Below are 21,291 nucleotides of genomic sequence, written 5' to 3'. Positions count from 1 at the left end.
CTCTTTATTTTGGATATTGTTCTTTTTCTCTTGTCTACAAATCCATTTGTCTAGAAATCCATTATAATTTACATAATTGAGTTATCTTCTGAAAGTGAGAAAATATTTCTTGGTAATATTCAGAGCATGCAATCAGTGAATACTGTTCTAGGGAGTAGCTTTTAGTTTGGCTTGGTTAGTAAACTTCACACCTAGGTGCATATAAGTAAGCACATAATATATTGTTTTCAGGACTGAAATCTAATCATATTTTCTTACTATGCTGAAAATACTCTAATAGTATTTTTGTATTCTAGTCTCTAAACTGAAATATAAATTTTTATTTTTGACTTTTGTATTTAACTCTAAGGATGGACACCTTGCTGCCCATACTTGTTCTTTAAGACTAGAAAAACCTATACTTGAACTTTAAGCAGGTCATGATGACACCTGGTGTTCTGTAGTTCATCTTAATTTCTTGTTGGAATATGACAGAGTCCAGCTAACAAGTAAAGTAAAAAAAAAAAAAAAAAAAGAATAGTACTTTTGTGGGTGACAATCATTGTCATTTTAAAAATGTAGACGGTTTAAATGTAGTTGAACTGGTCACTTAGACCCTCAATTACACTATGTGGCAATATATTATTTAAGTGATATTTTAAAATGTGAGTTTGCAGCAGACTGAAGGTTCAGCTCACACTGCTTCACTGTCTCACAAAAGAAAAATGACCACTACATCATGATGTAGAGCCATGTACAGATATCTTTGCAAAGTAAACTTTGTAGAGAAATAATCACTCTGTTTTCACTCTGGGGCATTCATTATGCATTAATGATGCCTATTATATGTGCAGGGCTGTATTAACCTTCAGTAATACAGAACTAAGGTAGATTAATTTTTGAGTAATATGGTAAAATATATATTCAATTAAATCTCTCCTGCTATAGTACATATAAAACTTTTACAAAAGTATTAACTAAGAACTTTTTAGTGCATGATTAAGCTGGTGGGGCACTTGAGAAAATTTCTCTGAGAAAGCTCAGTGCTGTAAGAAGCTCTAAATGTCTTTTCCAAGGTCTAGTCAGCATCCAGGTGTATTTTAAAGCCCAGATAAAACAAGGCACAAAACTTTAGTCTAATGATTTGAGGGAGAACTTCTACATAAAGCAGAATTCATAAAGTGCAATCTATATGTAGTGAGACAGCCTGCATACAAGATAGGACAAGGAGGAGAAATAAGCAAATAAATATCCATTAAGAACTACTAACAGCACTTAAGAGATTTGCACCTGTAATTCATATGACTTACATAGTTCAAGTTTTAATTTAGTTGAACAGTTCCTTGTTGATTTACCACCAAATATATGGCAGAAGCCAATTTAAATCTCTGAAAATATGTTTTCCACGCTAGCTTGAAAGAACTTAAAAAGATAAAAGCTCAAGCAGTATCACCTCCTAAATGGAAAATTCATAAACTACAGAGGAAAATGGCACTATGAATATAATCTAGCAGCAAGCCTAATAATAGAATGACATTTATACATTCTAAAATTGTTGAGTATAATTTACATGGAAAAAGAAATGAAAGTTGCAAAAAGAGATTATCAAATTAACCAGGTTTTTATAAAATAAAAAACTTTAAAAAAAATAATTGAAGTAAATAATAAATCAGTTGAATATCAGATTAATATTGGTGCAGGTAGGATAAGTGAAATACAGAATTAAGTTATTCAAAATGCAGCCAGAAACTTTTTAAAATTAAGAAAATTGTACCTGTTTGTAGTACATAATGATTACATATATCATGGTAGGTTCGTATATATATATGACATTTTTTAAATCTTTTAAACCCCTTGTCTCCCTCCTTCCTTGTGCCTCATGGACCCTTCCCACATAGCAGTGCATGATGATCCCATTCTTTGTAGGGGCTTCCTGTATGTACGCACAGAGAGAAATTAAGGCAGTTCCTGACCCTAACCCTTAAGGCAGTACCATCAGTGTAAATAAATGCTTCGTTGGGATTCTGAAAGGAGAGATGAGAGGAGTGATGGTAACAGTTTCAAAGATAGTGGTGAAAAAATCTGAGGAATTAGACATTAAACTAAAAGTTCAGAAATTCGGAGACAGAATTTTTGAAATCCATGCATACAACATCTTAATGAACCTACACAATAGAAAACTCAAAGTCAGATTTGAAAAGTGTCCGGAAAAACAGATTTTTCCCAATTGCTAAGCTTTCACTGGGAGTAATGGGAGCCAGAAGACTGTGGAATGGTATCTTTCAAGTGACACTAGATTGTGATTCTTTAACCAATGAAATTATTTTCAAGAACAGTAAAATAATATGTTTCTGAAGCTACCAAAAAAGGCTTTTGACTAACAAAAGGTTGTGATGGTTGTGTTACAGAATGTTCAGTGTTCTCAATAGAATGTAGAAGGGCTAGGGATTTAGCTCAATGGCATAAGTGCCTGCCTGGCAAGCACCAGGTTGTGAGTTCAATCCCCAGTAACAAAAAAATAAAAATAAACAGTGAAAAGTACTGAAATATATACAATTCAAATATTACCTAGACACCTAACTTCTTGTAGTATAAGAACCACAAAATGTTGCTACGTATTCTTAAAGGTTTTTTTCACTAGCAAGTTTAATAAATCAATTCTTTTATTTTATATTGAGGCACGGTATTGCTATGTAGTTCAGGCTAACTTTGAACTCACTGTGTAGCCCAGGCTGACCTTGAACTCATAACAGTCCTTCTGCCTTAGCTTCCCGAGTGCTGGGATTACAGGCATGAGCCACTGTTCCAGCTCAGTAAATCAATTCTAAACAGAACAAAGTTGGTAGAACTAAAAAAAAAAATTAACAGATTCATGGCTTAGCAAATAAGTTCGATATAGTGTACACACAATAAACAGTTGAAAAAAGCAATTAGAAAATATACATCATTTTCCAGCAAATAGAAATTTATATATATCCACTAATCATTATCATTGTCATTTTGTAAGTTTCACTAATTCAAAGAGTTGGCTCCTATGCATTGTGTTGTTTTGTCATAACATAATCAAGTTATCAGTTGATACAAACTACTACCCATAAAAATAAAAAATAGAAACAAAATACTACCCACATGTATTTGAAAATATCAAAACATAAAGTGGACCTGAATTTAAAAATAGAAGCCCTAGGTCAGTGCCCTTCATGGGCATGGGCAGCAAGGAAGAGAACAAGAAGCCAGCCACTTCCTGTGAGTCGGCACCACATGCAGCCGAGGAGATGAGAACCAGATGCCAGCCTCTCCAGAATCCCCTGCCTCGTGAGCTACCTGCTGATCTGGAGAAACACAGGCTGAGATAATAGCTACTGAAGTGAAATACAACTTGATGCTTGTAGGGTTCAGTGTTTCATTCACTTTGCAGGCCAAAAACTGGCAATCTGATCATCCCAGAGGAAGCAGTGTGCAGTGTAATATCTCTGGGATCTCCTTCTGAAGGTGGGAGCCTTTGTTAATTCCCTAGTACCGTGTTTTAAAGGCCTGTGTCATTTTAATTGTTTTTTTTTTTTTTTTTTGGTTTATCCTGCTTTGTCTTGTTTGATTTTATTATATCTGATGGCATGGGCAGCTGATTCAACAACATATATTATGGTAGCTATTTTGGATTTACTATTATTTTGTTTTGAAGTCCTGTATTGTATTCATTGTTTTGTTTTTACTGGTTCTATTCTGTTCTATTTTGTTTGATTTTCTTATGTCTCATGGTATGGACAGCTCTTTTGAAGACAACAAAAGGTGTTATGGTAGCCATTGTTGATTTCCTATTTTGCTTTGAAATCATGTACCACTTACACTGTTTTGTTTTGATTGGCTTTTTTTTTTCTCTTTAAAATTAAAAATTACAAAAAATGGAAGCCCTAGTTGTCTAGTACTGTTTGGCATTAATTAATAACAGATCCATGAAGAGTGAGAATAGTGGCCTCACTAAGGAAGTTAGAAGTTTAGCTAAAAATAACTTACATCATGTGGTCATGTGCAGTAAGAGCCTGAGGAAGAGTCACAGTAATTGTTAAGCTCGGGGAGAAATTATTACTGGAGGGTTGGGGTTTGTAGAAAAAATAGTTGTTCTTTTAACAGTCAATCATTTTTTCTGATGGACAAAGTAATACTAGAAGGACAAGTAATTAAAGTGTATCAAAATTAAATACTTGAAGGACAATCCAAAATTCATGAAATTACATTGATATGTTCCAAACTTAGACAAATATTTGCAACACATTTGTCAGGAAAACAAGAAATTTGGGCAAAGGTGCTGAGAAGGTTATTCACCAAGCAAGAAATAGAAATAATGAAAAAATATGTATATTTTTTGTCTTTTTTGTTTTTATCGGTACCAGGGATCGAACTCACGACTGCCTACTTGCAAGGCAGGCGCTTATGCCGCTGAGCTAAATCCCCAGCCCCCATGAATAAATATTTTAAAAGACATTCAATATCAAATGTGGCTGGAAGGAGCCTACAGTGACTTAACATGTCAATTGGGCAAGATAAAAATGAGTGAAAATCTAATACACAAAGATCTGAGTGCAGAGTTCATCCACATATGTTCTGCATTCTTCAGTGTTGTTCAGCTTGGCTTGAATTCTCTTACCTCACGTCCTCTCTGACCAGGCACAAAACTCTTAAAGTTTTGTAATATTTTTAATTATTTTGTTTTTTTGCAAATTGGTTTCAACAGATTCTTACTCTTTGGTACCATAATTCTACCTCTAGGAATTTATCTCCAGGTGTTAAATTAATATATATATATATATATATATATATATATATATATATATATATATGTTTATAGATATGTGTGTGTATGTGTGTGTGTATGTATGTATATATATATATATATATATATATATATATAGTTTTCAAGATTGTTCTTAGTATCCTTGTTAATATTAGTGAAAAATTGTGTAAAATTTCCAGGAATAGAAATTGTGTAAGAGATAACACTGTATGTGTGTATACATTCAGATAGATATATGTCCATCATACATATATATATACTGCTTATGGAATGTATTAGTGACCATTAAAGTGATACATATTGATGTTTGTATAAAAAAATATGTATGACATTACTCAGTGAACAAAGCAATAGGTCCTGTCTCCTTTGTGTAAACCCGGGCCAGTCATAGGCAACAACTTGTTCACAGTTGCATAGGTGGTAGTCATATCCTATGACAGGGCAATCCAAGGCAGCTGTGCCATAAAAAGCCCTGAAATGAGGCCCTCACAGTTATCACCAGTTTGTTAGCAGATCTCTGTATATGTCTCAATGAGCTCAGCTCTCAAAGCGGGCAGCCAGCTGTTGTGAGCTTCCTTACACTGGTTGTTTCCTCTCTCTTCTGGAGCCGTGGCAGATAACTATCTTCCTGCTCTGGGCTTGGTCACACTAGAACATTCTAACACACTGTTAAGGCTTTGGATTTGAAATGTTTACTTCTAAATAGATTGTTCTTTGTATTTGAAACTTATTTGGCGTCTTCAAACAGGATGATCTTAGAAGTCCTTTCAGCTGTAAGATTTTTCTGATCAAGACACAGAAGTGTTGTTGCAAGAGAATGCTTTTGGGGAGAAATAATATCTTATAGCCACATTTAAAAAGAAACAAAGGGGTAAAAACAAACACATGCAATAAAGCTTGAAAATATATTTTACTGAGATTAAGTGTATAATTCGTATAAAAATTGTTAGTGTATATTCATTTTATACAAAATCTTCTCCATTCAGTGTATGCAGCATGACCTGTTCTTGACAGAAATTCTTCATTGGAAAACTTGACTTTATCTAAAATTATACTTTAATAAGCATCTCATACCCACACTGCTAACTTTTCTCATACTTGAATATTAGCTTTTGAATTAATTTAAAATTAAGTAAAATTAAAAATCGAGACGATATTGTGCTGGCCACCTTTCTAGGCGTGACACTGTGTATGACTGGTGGCCGCTGTACTGGTCAGCAGATGTTTGGCAGATACAAAAAATGGGGCTGAGTTTTAGCTTTCAAGGTTTTCTAGTTGAGAGAACAAGATAGCAAAAACAAACATCTAAATATTAACAAAATGTGATCCAAAACAGCATAATTAAGTGCTAGGAATTTGCCATAAACAACCTAAATGAGGTTGGGTAGGAAGTTCTAGAAACCAGCAGCTGGAGGCCTCCCTGCCCACTTTGAAGTCTGAGTGGTGGCGGTGACATGTGGGGTCCCTGGGGAGAGGAGCATCTTACTTTAGAGAGTGTGTGTGTTCTGCCCGCAGGCACGGGACCCGCTGTGCTGGAGAAGTGGCAGCCGCTGCAAACAACTCTCACTGTACTGTTGGAATCGCTTTCAACGCCAAGATCGGAGGTATGGAAAAGAGACTCAAGTGCATAGAGATAGGAGGCAGGCAGGCAGCCTTCTGCTAACTGATTTCCAGAATTCTTTTTAAACAAGATGGGCATATCTTTGCATAATAATGCTTGACTGTTACTGACAGCAAAGCCACTAGGTTAACAGTCACTAAATATAGTTAGGGACCACAAGTGGAGTACCCCTAATGTGTTGCAAACATACTTTGTGCAACGGGCTTGAAGGAAAAAATGTTGCTGTACTTAATAGTAAAGATGGGAGTCTTTGATGTCTGTGCCAAAATTCTACAACTGGTACCTGGGCAGGAAGAAAGTAGCAATAGACACATCAGACCATAATATCTCTAAGGAGAAAAGCATTTTGAAGTTCTTTCAAAGCAGAGAATATATTATGTGGAGGTCCTTGTAATTATAATTAAAATGGCAAATGGTAAAATCGCCTTTGGTAGTCATATAAGGTAGCTATAGTACCACAAATATAGTCCATAAATGGATCCAGGATACACACACACATACACACACTCATTCTCTCTCATAAACTCAAACACACTTACGTTTAAAGAGCCACCCAGAGCAGTATAAATCCAAGTGTTGATAAAAATAAACTTTACTATTTGTAATCATCTTTGTAAGTGACAGCCAAGTGCCACAGTCACTTACAAAGGGAAGGAAAGTATTCTGTATAGACCCTCTGCCTGGCTTAAAAGTGTTCTGCAAGGGTCCAATAAAGGATATCGTAAGATGAGTGAAACTTCTGGAACCAGGCTGGCTTCATTGTTTCCAAAGCTCTATGCAGCTAATAATAAAAAAATTATGAAACTGTACTGCCATAAGAATTATTTAAAACATGGATTGTTTCTTTCTGGAATTTGCCATTTAATATTTTTGGTTAGTTGACCTTGGCAAACTGAATTTGCAGAAAGTGAGACCACAGATAAGAAGGCGATGGCATATAATAGCAGTGCTAAGAAAAGATTTTCTAAAATTACCTTGAATGTCAGTCACAGTAAATGTGACCTCTTTGCTTGACTTCACCCTGTGTTTTGTCCTTTGACAATTTGTTAACCAGTAATTAGCTGTACCCTGCAGTATCCGTCATGTCTTGGGTGGAGGACATGGAGATGCTAAAAAAGGAGACCATGGTTTTTCCCTGAGAAGATCAAGGGTGCAGGGGGCCATGTCCTTCCCAGGGAGAGGCATCAGGTGGCCCCAGCAGCTGCCTCACAGGCCCATCCCGGCCCTCCTACTGCTGACTCTGGAGGACCAAGGGAATGAACTTGTGACTTCACAGATGAAACGCTGACCAAGCTTCACAGCACCTGCATTGAGGAATGAACAGTTGGCGATGACTTAATATGTTCTAAGCAAGATCATGCTGAATTACAGATTTAACCCCTTAGGTCTGAAGCATGAAGGCTTGGAGTTAAATGAAGAAAAAACAGCCTGCTTTTACCTTTAAAACATAACAAAATGGTGAAATCCTTACTTGTGAATCTCCAATCAGAAAGTCATGGGCCTCTAAGTATGATTTAGCAGATGTTATTTTTCATGTACTTTGTATAAAATGCATATAACGACTGACTGAAGTGTTGTGGTGATAATCACATGTTGGCATTTGGAGATAGCAGGAACATTATCTGGGATAGACCTTGCTCTGCTGGTCAAATCGTTTCACTTTATGCCTGTAAGTGAGAAGTAAGATGAAGCAGTTCATGTAACCACTTAAGCACATGCAGATCTATTTTGAATATTCATATTAAATTGAAATATGCCAGGAGCTACTCAGTACCTAGCATGAGCAGAGTAGTGTCCTGAATTTTCTCCAAAATAAACTTTCTCAGTATAATTTGTGTTCCATAAATTTTAGAGATTTGTTCACAACTTTAATTCTCTACATCACCTGTCAACATACATCTTCCTTTAAAAGTCAGAAAACAAAATTTTGCAATAACTGAGCAGTATGTGCAAACTGTTATATATCACATATCTATAGATATATCGACAGATAGATAGATAGATAGATAGATACCAGAAGTCTAGAGGAAGAGACAGGAGACATAAAAACCACAGGCAGCATCTTTAGAAAGACAGTGTTTGGAGAAAGTTCACTGTTGGCTGGATGTTGTAAGGGCTTATTTCCTTTTTTTGTAAAACATATTAAAAACTGGTATCTGTCATGGAATTTAAAGAGTTCAACCTAATGTCTGGTTTTAGATGGCAAAAATTAGGCAAAATTGAACAATTATTGAATATTTGATGTAGATGTACTCATTGTTCATCCTGTTTTTCTTTATTTGAAAATTTTATAGCTAAATTTTTTTTCACAAGCACAGAAAAGAAACCCAAATTATAAATAAAGAGGAAAATTAAAGACAGACAGTAGGAAGTAGGGAGACAGATTTACAGAAGGTCCTACTATTTAATTTCTGTCTGTTGATAACTAGTGAAAAGCTGAAGTCCTACTGTAATAACAAGATTTTAAAAGGAGTAAGTTTGCCCTGTAAAAGACATAATATTTTAATGATGGTATGTAGTTTAAGCTGAGGAGAGTTATGTTCACCTGACAATTAAATAATTTATTGTTGTGAGTCTCCAAAATAAAAGGGAAAAAAGAAAGCCTGGCTTTTTCCTGTTTTGTTTTGTTTTGGGGTGTGTGTGTGTGTGTGTGTGTGTGTGTTAGGGATCAAACCCAGTGCCTTTTGCATGCAGGGCAAGAAATCTACCACTGAGCCACATCTCCAGCCCAAGCCCAGGGCATTTGCACTGAGCCTACATCCTCAGCCCCTTTTAGAAAATTCTTATATGTGTCCCTGCTGCATTGCTGCAGCTAGGCTTGAAACTGATCTTCCTGCCTCAATCTGCCTTACAGAATGCTAGGATTGCAGGCATGTACCCCACCACTCCTGGCTCAGCACAGAATTCATTTCTGAGAGTCTTCATGTCTACTTCAGGGTTCATGATAAATTTCTGTCTGTCTTGTAGGAATCTACTTAAATGAAGATTAATGACTAAACATTGCTAAGAACACTTTGAGGACTGTTTGAAGTGTTAAATGCATTCCCATTTATTATTTGACTTGTAAATAACTTCACAAAAAATAAAGTTTACATCAATCTTCAGATTAAGAGCTAATATCAAATGTAGAGGAAATGAGACCAACTCAACTCGGCAGCTTTCCCAAATGTGTAAGACTGCTGAGGCTAGACTATTGTACAGCAACTCGGGGTGCAAGTCATTCACTAGGAAGCAATTTGGGGAAGGTGGATTGCTTGAGAATCTCTCCACCTAGTAGTTGCTTAAGAGAGGGATGAAGAGAAGGGATAGATTATGGCAAGTATTGTAAGAGTTAGGAGCTTGGAGCTTAAGACCTTGGGTTAAAAGTTTGGAAGAAGCTTTTCGCTTTTACATGCAATATGACTTCTTTGCTTTCTGAGATATCTTCTGAAAAGTGTACATTATCCTTTTACCAGGGAAAATGTGCTGTTTGTAGATTAACAATATACATTTTTACCCTCTGCAGCCTCACGGCGGGCTTTCCTGGGTGTCACGCAGCGGAGCTCCTGCCCTGAGCTCGCCATCCCTTCTGTCTTGCAGGGGTGAGAATGCTGGACGGAGATGTCACAGACATGGTGGAAGCCAAGTCAGTCAGCTTCAACCCCCAGCATGTGCACATATACAGTGCCAGCTGGGGCCCGGACGACGACGGGAAGACCGTGGACGGGCCAGCTCCCCTCACCCGGCAAGCTTTTGAAAATGGTGTTAGAATGGTAGGTTTTACGAGCACCAAGGCTTATCTAAGGTGACGATTCTCCGTAGAGAAAGTGTAGACATCCCATCCTCCAGGGCGGAGGAACGTGTGGAGCTGGCGGGCTGAGCCGGCACTAACAGAAAGTTAGTGGAACCACTTGGCATCGTTAGTAGTCTCTGTTCTCGATGCACTAGGAGCTGGAGAACGCCTCTGAGAACAGAGGTGTATTCCCGGGCCTAGGGGCTGTGTTCATTAACATGTCAATCTTGCATTTAGAACAGCAAATTCGTGGGGCTGAGAGATTGAGTGTAGCTGCCAACACTTTCGCATCATCCAGCACTGAACCCCTCCTTAGTCTCCCCTCTCTCCCAGCACAATGCTCTTCTTTCTCCTGGCTCCCAGTCTCCCTAAACAGGTGGGTATCTCAATCCATCATCATTTTCCTGATTTTTGCTGAGATTCACTGCTCATTCTCCTCCAAAAAACTGACTGCATCATTTAATGTAAAAAAAAAAAAGTGTCTATTTTGAATTACAGGTTTAAAAAACTCTTGTCTGATTTAAAGTAAATAAAAGTAAGACTGCTGATACTTTTAATGAGGAAAGGCAGAGAAGCACGCCATTAGCGATGTTTTTCTTTTTCTTATTCCTGAGTGGACCTTTGAGTGCTTAGAGCTTACATTAAAACTTGTTCGCTGCAGGTGGTCACTGATCTGGCCCACACTGCCCTTCCTTCCTCATCTCTTCCCATCTCTGTGCCTTGTGAGCCTGCCCTACCCTTCCTACCTGTCACACACCCTGCCTTCCCTGTGAACCCCTGCTCCGTCCACTACACCCACTGCTGCCAGAGCTCCTTTGACCTTCAAGCCTCAACTAAAAGGTCAACTTTCCCCACGAATGTCTCACTGCCTAGATTAGAATTAACCACAAGCAAACTTAGGCTCCTCATTCTTTTTGTTGCTGCATGGTCCTTACCACATGTTCTTGATAGCAGAGTTAGTTCTGGGTGAAACTTTCTCCCTAAATTTTAAATTCCTAGAGAGCAGAACTGGTGCCCTACCTGTCTGTTTGGGCTTGGCAAAACCTACTGAAATTTTAGTAAGTACTCAGTAATGTCTGCTGAATCCAGTCTCTTGTATGACAAATGATGCTAACCACAGAGTTGTTAGGTATTCAGCTGAGATGTAAAACTGCAGGATGCTGTAAATTGATTAATGGGAACAAAAATGACAGTGTATCTCACATCTTTATAGGATAGGGTTAGAGGTGATAGAAGTCTGAACTAAGCTGCCTCTTGGCTATTCTGAAATAACACTAGAAGAAAAAATAACAGACATTCTTCATTTAAAGATCCAGTGTAGTCCAGTGACTAGGTCATTAAGTGAGTTGGTCACCAAGTGAATTCTATATGGTACATATATTAAAATATTCAGAATAAGAAAATGGTCAAAGAAAACTCCAACTTGATAACTTTGCTTTAATTTGCATAATTCTTACATGCAGTACTATAATGTGTAACAGAACATAAAACTAGTACTATACAGTACAATTAGCAAAAGCTACAATTCTATATAAATAAGATATACTGTATAGGAAGACACTTATGCTGTATAGACAAGATGAACATAACTGCACAGAAAAAGACAGGTTGTAAGCCTGAAGAGTCATTAAACAGGTGGATTGTTAAACAAGGAATATCTGTGTATATTTGTTTTGTAGTCATTCCTAAGTAATAGTTTGGGTTTGGTGAGGACATGCGCTTTTCCAGCTCTGTTTATTTTCAGCTACTTTAGAGCCCTCTAAATTGTAGGATAATGTTTTAACTTGCCTAGAATTTCCCTTTCAAAGTGCCTTAAAACCAATAATCTGATGACTTCATTTTCAAAATGATAGACTATAAATTACTATTTTTGATCCCAGTGCCAGTAATGGACTTATCATTCAAGTTAGTTAAGTAAACCAACCTCCTTCTATTTTACCTCAAATTTTTTATGTACAACACTTATAATAAAAGAGAAATATGAAATTTTTCATTGATAGAGAAATACATATATTCACGATGCACATAGCCTTGTGAGTATACATTGCGTGTGAAGGATGCCCCATACCCAACAACTAGTGTTATTAATAGACTAACAGGACTGCTGCTGAAGTAGGCAACATAAACCAAATGTTCCTTAATTCATTTTTGCTGGAGAATAGATCATCCAGTGGAAATCTTAACTGGGATCTTAATGTGTATAGTAAATTTGGTTGAAAGAAGAATTTAAAAAAAAAACAGTGAAAGTTAGAGACCACATCAAGAAAACCATTAAAACACATAGGAACAGTGTATTTAGAAATAAGTGATGAGGAAAAATTACTCTGTACTCATTAATTATAAAGTAAAGCTCTGCTTATTGTGCTGGAACATACACAAAAATGTGTGAAGACGATATATAATAGATTTCTCCATCCAACTGGTTAGGCATTGCTAACAGTAAAGCCTGAATCTTTCCACACTCTTGCAAACATTAGCATATCAGCTGGGAACATATTATACCTCTGCACATTGGTTTTATAACTAATGATTTCCCATGGGCATCATTCTAGGGATTTTGAAGTTTAGAGATGCTATAATTAGAGGCTGAGGGTTTAGCTCAGTGGTAGAATGCATACTTGGTATGTATGAGGCCCTGAGTTCAATCCCTAGCATAGAGTCAAGTGGGGGGATCATTTATTTGATACTTCATCGAGAATCTTTCAAAGTTTCAATCTAAATGTATTTGGTTTTAAGGTGAAACATTAATGTTTACAATTGGGCTAGTAAATACAGAAATAAGTCTCAAAAAGAGCAGTTTATTTTTGGCTGTAATCATTGCTCATCTAAATATGGGGAAAGCAGTGTGGCCCCATCGAAGTGAAGCAGGATCCCTTGGTCAGCGTTGCAGGTATTGAGCTCACAGAGGTATCCAGGCAGGCTGCGTTTGAGGACAGTGCCTGTCATTTACTTCTCTGGCTTTCTGTGGCTCGCACTCCTTCTCTGCTTCCGTTTTCTCTTCTAAATTGGGCCGATAATAAATACCACTCGGAGAGATGCTATGAGTCCTCTGGGTGATAGAATGTCTATCACAAGTGGATGTAGTCCCTGAAATACAGTAAATGCTGGATAAAGGCATTAATTTCAAAAAAATGATCACAGCTTTTCAAAAAACTGTTTAGATGTGTTTTCAGCCCCTCTCTTCTCTCTAGACCAGGTCCACCTTCAGAGTTCTAGATGAATCCATTGCGTTTCTCTTGGCGTGAATTGGTGGTAGCGGGGAGAAGCCTGCACTAGGGCAGACTTTCTGAACTTTGCAGTGTTTTGTACTTTCTTCTTGGTAGCGGGGAGAAGCCTGCACTAGGGCAGACTTTCTGAACTTTGCAGTGTCTTGTACTTTCTTCTTGGTAGCGGGGAGAAGCCTGCGCTAGGGCAGACTTTCTGAACTTTGCAGTGTCTTGTACTTTCTTCTTGGTAGCGGGGAGAAGCCTGCACTAGGGCAGACTTTCTGAACTTTGCAGTGTCTTGTACTTTCTTCTTGGTAGCGGGGAGAAGCCTGCGCTAGGGCAGACTTTCTGAACTTTGCAGTGTTTTGTACTTTCTTCTTCCCCTGTCTATACAGACCTGAAATATATGTAATGTATTCCTTGCCCTTGAAAAATCATCGTCCATCACTGTACAGAATTCATTTCAATTTTCCATGTTCATGGTCATGAATTCAGCTCTTATTTTCCTGAAACGTGTTTCTCTAAATATGTATGAATATATAATGTATCACTGTGAAACAGAATATTAGCTCGTCTCTTCCAGGAATGTGGAACCTTTCCCTACTTTGTTATCAAGCACGAAGTGAGGTACTACACTTTGTATTCTTTGAGATCATTCTAATTTATTTCTGTACATAATGCACATTGTCAAACATATAGAAAATAGAGTAAATACACAAAGTCAGATTTAAGAGAGTAACAAAGAAATACATAAGTGGTGAATTGACTGAGTAGCTTAAGGGATGGAGGAATAAATGACTGAAGAAGCATTCTCTTCTGTTAGCTATGCAAAAATTTTCATGACAGCCAGAAGTCACTCTGGGCTGTTGAGGTTTAGCAATCTTCTGCAAAATGTCAGGACCTGGAAGTTATTTATTCCTCCTGTTAAATTCAGTGAACACCCGACTTTCTATTTCCTCTAGATAAAGAGGTGAAGAAGACGTGAAGTTTATATGTGGTTCTTAAAAAGCACTGCATTCCCCTAACAAGTCAGAAAGCAATCACTCATACAGACTATTAGAATGATTTCAGCTGAGAGTAACTGTAATGAGTGAACTGAAATTGGTGTTTGCAGGAAGACTGAGCTGCAAGGCATCCTTTTTGAGGTGCTGATAACCGAACAGCGACACTCAAGATTATTCTGGGTAACTCATGTGAACTCTATGGCGAAGGAACAGAAAGACCAAGACCCCTGTGGAGGAAAAGTTTGCTGTCTCTCTGGAATAAAGTGCTAACTTGGGCATGGGGAGCAAAATGAACAGAAAGGGAACAGGAAGAGATGGGCTGCAGAAGTGTGCAGGCTTTTCTAAACCGGGGGGTAGGGAGGAGGCTTCTTCTGTAACCGAGAGAAATGGTTTTAGATACAGTACCTAGCTGACTCAATGGAAAGGTTTGTAAATTTCTGCTGTGAAGACAGGATGCTGTGTCGGGAAGGTGTATGGAGGCAGAGAGAAGATTGAGGTGGTCCAGGAGAGACAGGCCTGGATGGCAGCAATGGAGTGATGACCAGAGAGATCAGGCAGCTGGAGAGAGAAGCTCAGGTATCAAGAAAGATTTTCACAGAGGCAATAAATACATTTTGCTTGAGGGGTCCACATATTGATTGCATCCATTTCTTGTGCTTGCTAATCAAAAATGCAGCAAATATTGAATCTCAAAATGTTCTCTATTTGTTTGCTGTAAGGTAAGAGTTTGACTCAATAGAATGTAACACTGCTTTCAGAGACTTAACAAAATCAGAATTGATTCAATTTATAGCTCCTTTAGAATTAATGTGCCCAAATTCTATTAGGGAAACTATGTTAAACTAACCAAATCACAGTTGATAACTTGTTCCTTTCTCACAAGGACTGCATGCCAAGGAGGTATAAAATTAAATTCAAGTGTTCAGATCACATGAGTCCAGCTATATATAATTAGTGATAATGTAATAATAAGATCAATATGAGCAGCATTTACCATCCGACACTGTAGTCAGTGATCTGTGCACTAAAGATCAATGATTGACTTTTAATCTGCACAATAATCTTATCATTTCTGTTCTAAAAGAAAAAGAAACCCAGCATAGCTAAAAAACAGAATATGGCCTCAAAGAAAACTAGTAACTCCTGTGCATGCTGGCACTTCTGTCCTGTCCCCGCTCTTTATCTTGGCCACATTCTCTGACTTGTCTCCTGCCACTGTGGTCAGTTTATTGTTCATCTTCTTCCTAAGGCCACCTCTTCATTTGTTCACTGGACCCCATTGCTCTGTGTCCCATCAAAACACCTTTCTCATCAATTGCTTTTCTCTTTTTATCAGACTTTTGCTTTCAGTTCTGTTACGATCCATTAGCAGAATTCCTTCATGTGCTTAATTCTTGTATCTTAAAAGTCTGGGTAAAGAATTCCTCGCTTGTCTTGTGTGTCCTTCCTGTTACTGCCATATTTCTTTTTCTCTTAGAATGAAATTCCTTGACAACATTGTCCACACGTGCCTTTTAGCAGCTCTTCTGGTTTCATGATGGCTTGAAGCCACTGCCACAGGCCTCGGCCCCAGTGATCATTTGAAGCTGTTCTCGTCAAGGTCACAGTGACCTTCCATACACAACTCAGTGGTTCTCCTCGCACTCTATTCTGACTTGATCTGCCTGCTTCTTCCAGCACCCAAGAGAGCACACACACACACACACACACACACACACGCCAGCCTGTCAGAGCGCTTTCCTTTCCCACGGTTGCTCCTCCTCCTTACGTTTATTGCGTGCCTCACCTTACTGATTATTTTTGGTGAAAGTATAAAGTCTGACTGCTTGTTCTACTGGATCCAGGTATTCAAAACAGTATCTGATTTTCTGCTGGTATTTAGGGAAGAAAAAAGGGATGACTGAAGGAATACATAAGGGCTTGCCAATTTGTTATGTGGACTTCAGTAACTTACTCAGAGTTCACACTTGCATTACTTTTGCTTAGTGTTCTAGAATTGTATTACTAGCATATGTTTCTTTGTGTGGTGGTTCAGGTGCCCACACTCCGGATTCAGACTCTCTGGATTTGAAATATGAGTTTTAGTACTTTCTTCCACATTCAAGTTAATTAAGATCTCTGAAGATCAGTTTGTTTCTCTATAAAGTGGAGCTGCTTGCTAATAATTAACATAAAGGAGCATTGTGAGAGTTGCATGATTAATTCCTACAAGATTCTCTGCAGAGTCCCTGGAACAATGGAGGGTCCCTGTTAGGAATGTTAATTCTTATCCCCATTGAAAATGAGAAAGTAATAGAAATGAAATACTGGGGTATTGTGTAAAATAACATAAAAGTCTTGATTGTTCCACGTGTCTGGCTTTAATCAGTTTGGTATTGCTGAATGATCCTTATGGAAGGTTATTATATAATCTTCAGAATATTATTAATTAGTAGTTTCTGTAAATGGGAGAGAATTCTAAAAGAACATTTTCTAAAGTGTTTTCCAAAAGATGCTAATTTAATAAAATGCTGAAGAAAATGGGGTGGAAGTAAAAGGATTTGCTGCTATACTTTAGAAACCCTATTTACTATACAGCTCCTTTGGAGAAGTAAAAGTATATCAAAGGCTCCGTGAAGTCCTGCAGTAACATGATTTGTTTAACATTTATTTAGGCAGTTGTTCTCTACTTTAACCACATGGTAGCTTATCTTTACATGCGTTTTTAAAATTACTTCGACATGAAATTTCATTTTAGACTCTGTGGTATAACTTTATGAAAATTCAATTAAATACTTTATTAGACCTTTAAAGTCAGAACGGTAGGACTGGAAATAATTCAAACAGTCAATTCTGTATGTATGCATCTTCTTGACTGTTGATCCCTTGATCTGCCTTCTGGAAACACATGGTTTTTTTCTCCTGTTCTTCTTCCTAGTTTCCTGCATGTCTTGCTTGTAATATTTCCTAAAAGTCTGTAAAATCTGTGTTCTGTTCCCAGAATCAAAAACAACATCTCTAACACAGACTTCCCAAAACTCCCAGCTTAAGTTTCAACCTTAAGTTTGTAAACACTGTGAAGAAGTATTTTATATGCAAATCTTGTCTATTTTTTTTTCCTTTAAAATTCATCAGTGCTGCCCATGACTGACAAATAATATTCCAGGCTTTTTAGCAGGGCAAGCAGGGTGTCTCACAGATTTGCTAGGGGTCTCAGAATTGAAATGCTGTGTGTCATCTTAAAAGGGACAGTTTAAAAATTCTTCTCATTCACACAGACACGGTTCTCCTTGCTGCCATGAGGCCATGGCCTGACTCCTGGGCTGAGTTCCCTCTGGAGACATTCTTGGCTTCATTTTCCAGTCTGCCCTAAATAGGAAAAGAGTTTTATACAACAAGTGAGTCATTTGACAGTGTTTCAGATAGAGGTGACTCCGGGTTTGGCAGTTTCGGAATAAGGAGCTGAGCGCCTGGAATCTCCTTGGGTAGACTCTCATTCTCTGCCCCTGATTTGGTTCAGGAGATGTCTGCTGCGCGGCTGTAATGTGCAGACACATTGCTAGATAGAAGGGGAAGACAGGCGGCTCTTAGTTAGCCCTTGTCTTAGGGGAGCTCACTATGTAATGATGAAGAAATTTTCCATAGAATGTGTGAGCCAGCCCCAGCCCCCAGTCCCTTCAGCTCACGGAATCCGGCAGTGAAGGCCACATAAACAGCACGCAGCAATGGCACTTATTGTACTATGATGGTCTCGTTGCCTTGGAATCCTCTTTTCCCCCCTTTTGGATTGTTAAATATTAATAAAACTTGGTACAATTGATGCTCATCAGGCGTTGTATTACATCTGACAACATTTCATAATTTCCTGGCAAGTGTGTTTATAAGATTCTTTACAAAAACAGCAATTCATGAAATTGAATGTTTTCCATAATCAGAAAAGCCTATATACAGTTACCAGCTCTTCCCTTATTATTTTATTGAGGAAATAAGAAAAGTAGTTCTTTAGCACTCACTATATGTCAAGCATTAGTTTGGAACTTGTCTTGTATTTTTTCCTGAAAAAAAATAATGTAGTTCATTGTAGATGTTTAAGGAGTACAGCTCACAGAATCATATATACAGTTTGAAGTCCAAATTTGAGTTTTTGGTTTTGGAAATATCAATAAACAATTCAAGGAATTCATAACACAACAGAGCCACTTTCAAGAACGGGGAAGGAAATCCCTAAACTCAGGGCCGTGGCCTTCGGTTCTCCAGTTAGCGCTGTGGCTCCTCACAGCCTCAGAATACTCGGGCCCAGAGGGAGCTGCTGTATGTGATGGTATCTACTGCACCACGTTTCTGACTTTTGAGTCTCTTGTGATTGCTCTTATTTTCCCTTCGTAGCATCAATTGCCTTTTTAAGTCACAGATCTTAGAATTGATTTAGATGTTTAGCGTATTTGCTGAACCACCGATTTCTCTGTAGTCACACATTGCACATGTACACATTTGTCCACACTCACTGCAAGGTACGTGTTACCAGGAACGGAGGGCAGAGGCCTGCCGAGCGTGTGTAGTAAAAACAGTGACGATAATCATAATAAAACTAACAATCCCACCCACGAGGGATATGATTTTAATTTGACATGCACCCAACTATACTAGTTTGCATTTTAATAAATGATGGATTATTAAATTAGTGAATGTCGCAAATCTTTAGAGTGATACGTGTGGGTAGGCTAAGATAGACAAGGGAGCGTATTTAAAAGAAGTTCCACTTAATGCGAATTTAACTGTTATTTGTTTTAATAGCCTTCTGTCAGGACACAGGTAAATCCTGAAGGACCTCTAGGCATTCAGAACTTAAATAAAGGTAACAAGTGACATGCCAATGAAACCCAATATAATGTCATCCAGTGTAGAAATCAGGAAGTGTGGCTTTCATAAATACACATATAATTTCATTTTCTATAATTGCCACAAAGTTATCTGACCTAGACAATGAGAATTGTGGTGCATTTTTATGGGAAATGGTACGAGTTTGTTCTAGTCCCATGTTTGTGCAAATTTCAAGCATGTATTACCACCTCATTTTCAGTTTTGGAGATTCATCAGAAATTTTATGGTAACTAACTTTACAAATCCTATTCCATGTCTCTGTTAGACTATTCTACCCCTAGGTTAGGCAGATGTTACTAACAGTCCTCTTTTCTTTTGATTTGTTTTGCCCAGTTTGTAGTGACTGGTAGGCTAGCTGGAGAGTGAATTCCCTACGTATATTAGTCAGCTTTGCTATTGCTGGGACACAGTTCTTAAGAACAACAACCTGAAGGAGGAGCAGTTTAATTGGGCTCGTGATTTCCAAGGATTCAGTCCATGGTCAGTTGACCTCAAGGCAGAAACATCATGGTGGAAGGGAGTGATGGAGCAGAGCTGCTTTGCTCATGGTTGCCAGGACACACAGCAGATGAGCAGTACCAGACTGAAAAAAGTGAGAGACCATATGTAATACCAAAGTTATGCCTCCACAACACACCTAGACACACCCAGAATTGTACCTCCCAATCCCCCAGATAGCACCCATGACATTACATGTGCCAGTCAATTTGACAGTTATGCCTAACCAGAACACCAGGAGTTCCATTCTACTTCAACTGTCCCTGTTAAGTGAAGATTCAAAAATTCATAGACATTGAATTAGGTCAAATGGAAAGATGTTTTGTAGTCTTGAGTTTCTGTGATTCTAAGCATAGATTTGAGGAAACTGATGAGGAGAACAGACCGATCATTTCCTTCAACATATCAGGGCAGTTGTTAGTAAAGAAAGGCCACACAAGGATAAATTGGACTTAGTTGATTAGATCAAATGATTTGAAAATACATGTCTTTTACTACCGACTTCTCAGTCTGCAGTACTTTACTGCCTTCACTCCCTATCATGTTTGATAATTACAACCTAATATTCAAGCCTATAAACTCCCTCCCTCCCCCCCTCCCCCCCTCCCCCCGGTGTGGCACAGACTATCCTCAGATTTGCTGTGTCACCCAGGCTGACCTGGAATGTGCAATCTTCTCTCTCAGTCTCCTGAGTCCTAGGATTGCAGGTGAGGGCTGTCATCCCACACCCAGCTATAAATGTTACTTTGATTGGAACTCTGATAGCTGAGTTAGACATTAGAATGAGCCTCACAGAAATACCCAGTTTATGGATTTGTAAACTGAGTCTTAGCAAAATTAAGTAACTGCCCACTAAGAAGCACAAGTGAGTCAGACTTGAATCTGTGTCTGTCCAGAGCCTTCACACTAACGTGTGATCCTGGCTCACAATGAGGAGCTCACGTGGGCGACTTTGTGCATGTTCGGCTGAGTTGTGATCACGGAAGCAGCCACTGCAACAAAGAGCTATTCTGAATTTTGGGAGAATGTAACCATTCAGGCAGTGATTTGATGCATTCTGAATTTCATGTGTTCTTTCTCTTGAGCCTTGGAGGAGCCTGGGATGCCCTGGAAATGCTGGCCTTCCCCAGTGGGTCCCTGTTTAATCATTTGATCATAAATTAATAAGGATAGAGCTTCTGTTCCCTGAGAGAAGGCTGTTGTGATGCTGGCCCTATGGAGCTATTGCAGTGACCAAATGAGCCTGCTCGTGTGAAGCACTCAGAACATCAGCTGGCTTCCTCCAAGTAAGGCGGAACTCAGGGGCATCTTTAAGGACTCCCATGGTATTCACTATGGCTTCTCTCGAAGAAAATATGAGCCTGATAATCCTTTGCAGTGTTTTTGAAAGTGCACTTTTTTTTTTTTCATTAAGATAGTATTGTGCTTATGGGTAGGAACTGTCAAAGGTTAATTTTCTCTATTTCAGAAATGTCACAAGCTACTTCTTGTAAGGTCACAGTTATTGCTTCCTGTAGTGAAGGCTTTGCCATCATCCAAGCCCCTTGGTGGGCAACTCG

General features: G+C 38.3%; 1 protein-coding gene across 3 annotated transcripts in view; it reads left to right on the top strand.

Moving 5' to 3' along the window:
* Pcsk5 (proprotein convertase subtilisin/kexin type 5) overlaps window positions 1-21,291 on the top strand; it is a 416,016-nt gene that overhangs the window by 152,004 nt on the left and 242,721 nt on the right. For all 3 annotated transcript variants that reach the window (XM_003472222.4, XM_013155069.3, XM_063249684.1), the window contains exons 6-7: window positions 6,287-6,375; window positions 9,972-10,144. In XM_003472222.4, the coding sequence (XP_003472270.2) occupies window positions 6,287-6,375; window positions 9,972-10,144 (262 nt within the window). The remainder of the gene's footprint in view (window positions 1-6,286; window positions 6,376-9,971; window positions 10,145-21,291) is intronic.

Source organism: Cavia porcellus, unplaced genomic scaffold, assembly GCF_034190915.1.
Source record: "Cavia porcellus strain 051 isolate PalLab524CR breed Dunkin Hartley unplaced genomic scaffold, mCavPor4.1 scaffold_1, whole genome shotgun sequence".
NCBI classification, from domain to species: domain Eukaryota; kingdom Metazoa; phylum Chordata; class Mammalia; order Rodentia; family Caviidae; genus Cavia; species Cavia porcellus.
Note: the sequence above shows the minus strand (reverse complement) of the source record. Positions and strands in the feature narration are given on the sequence as shown.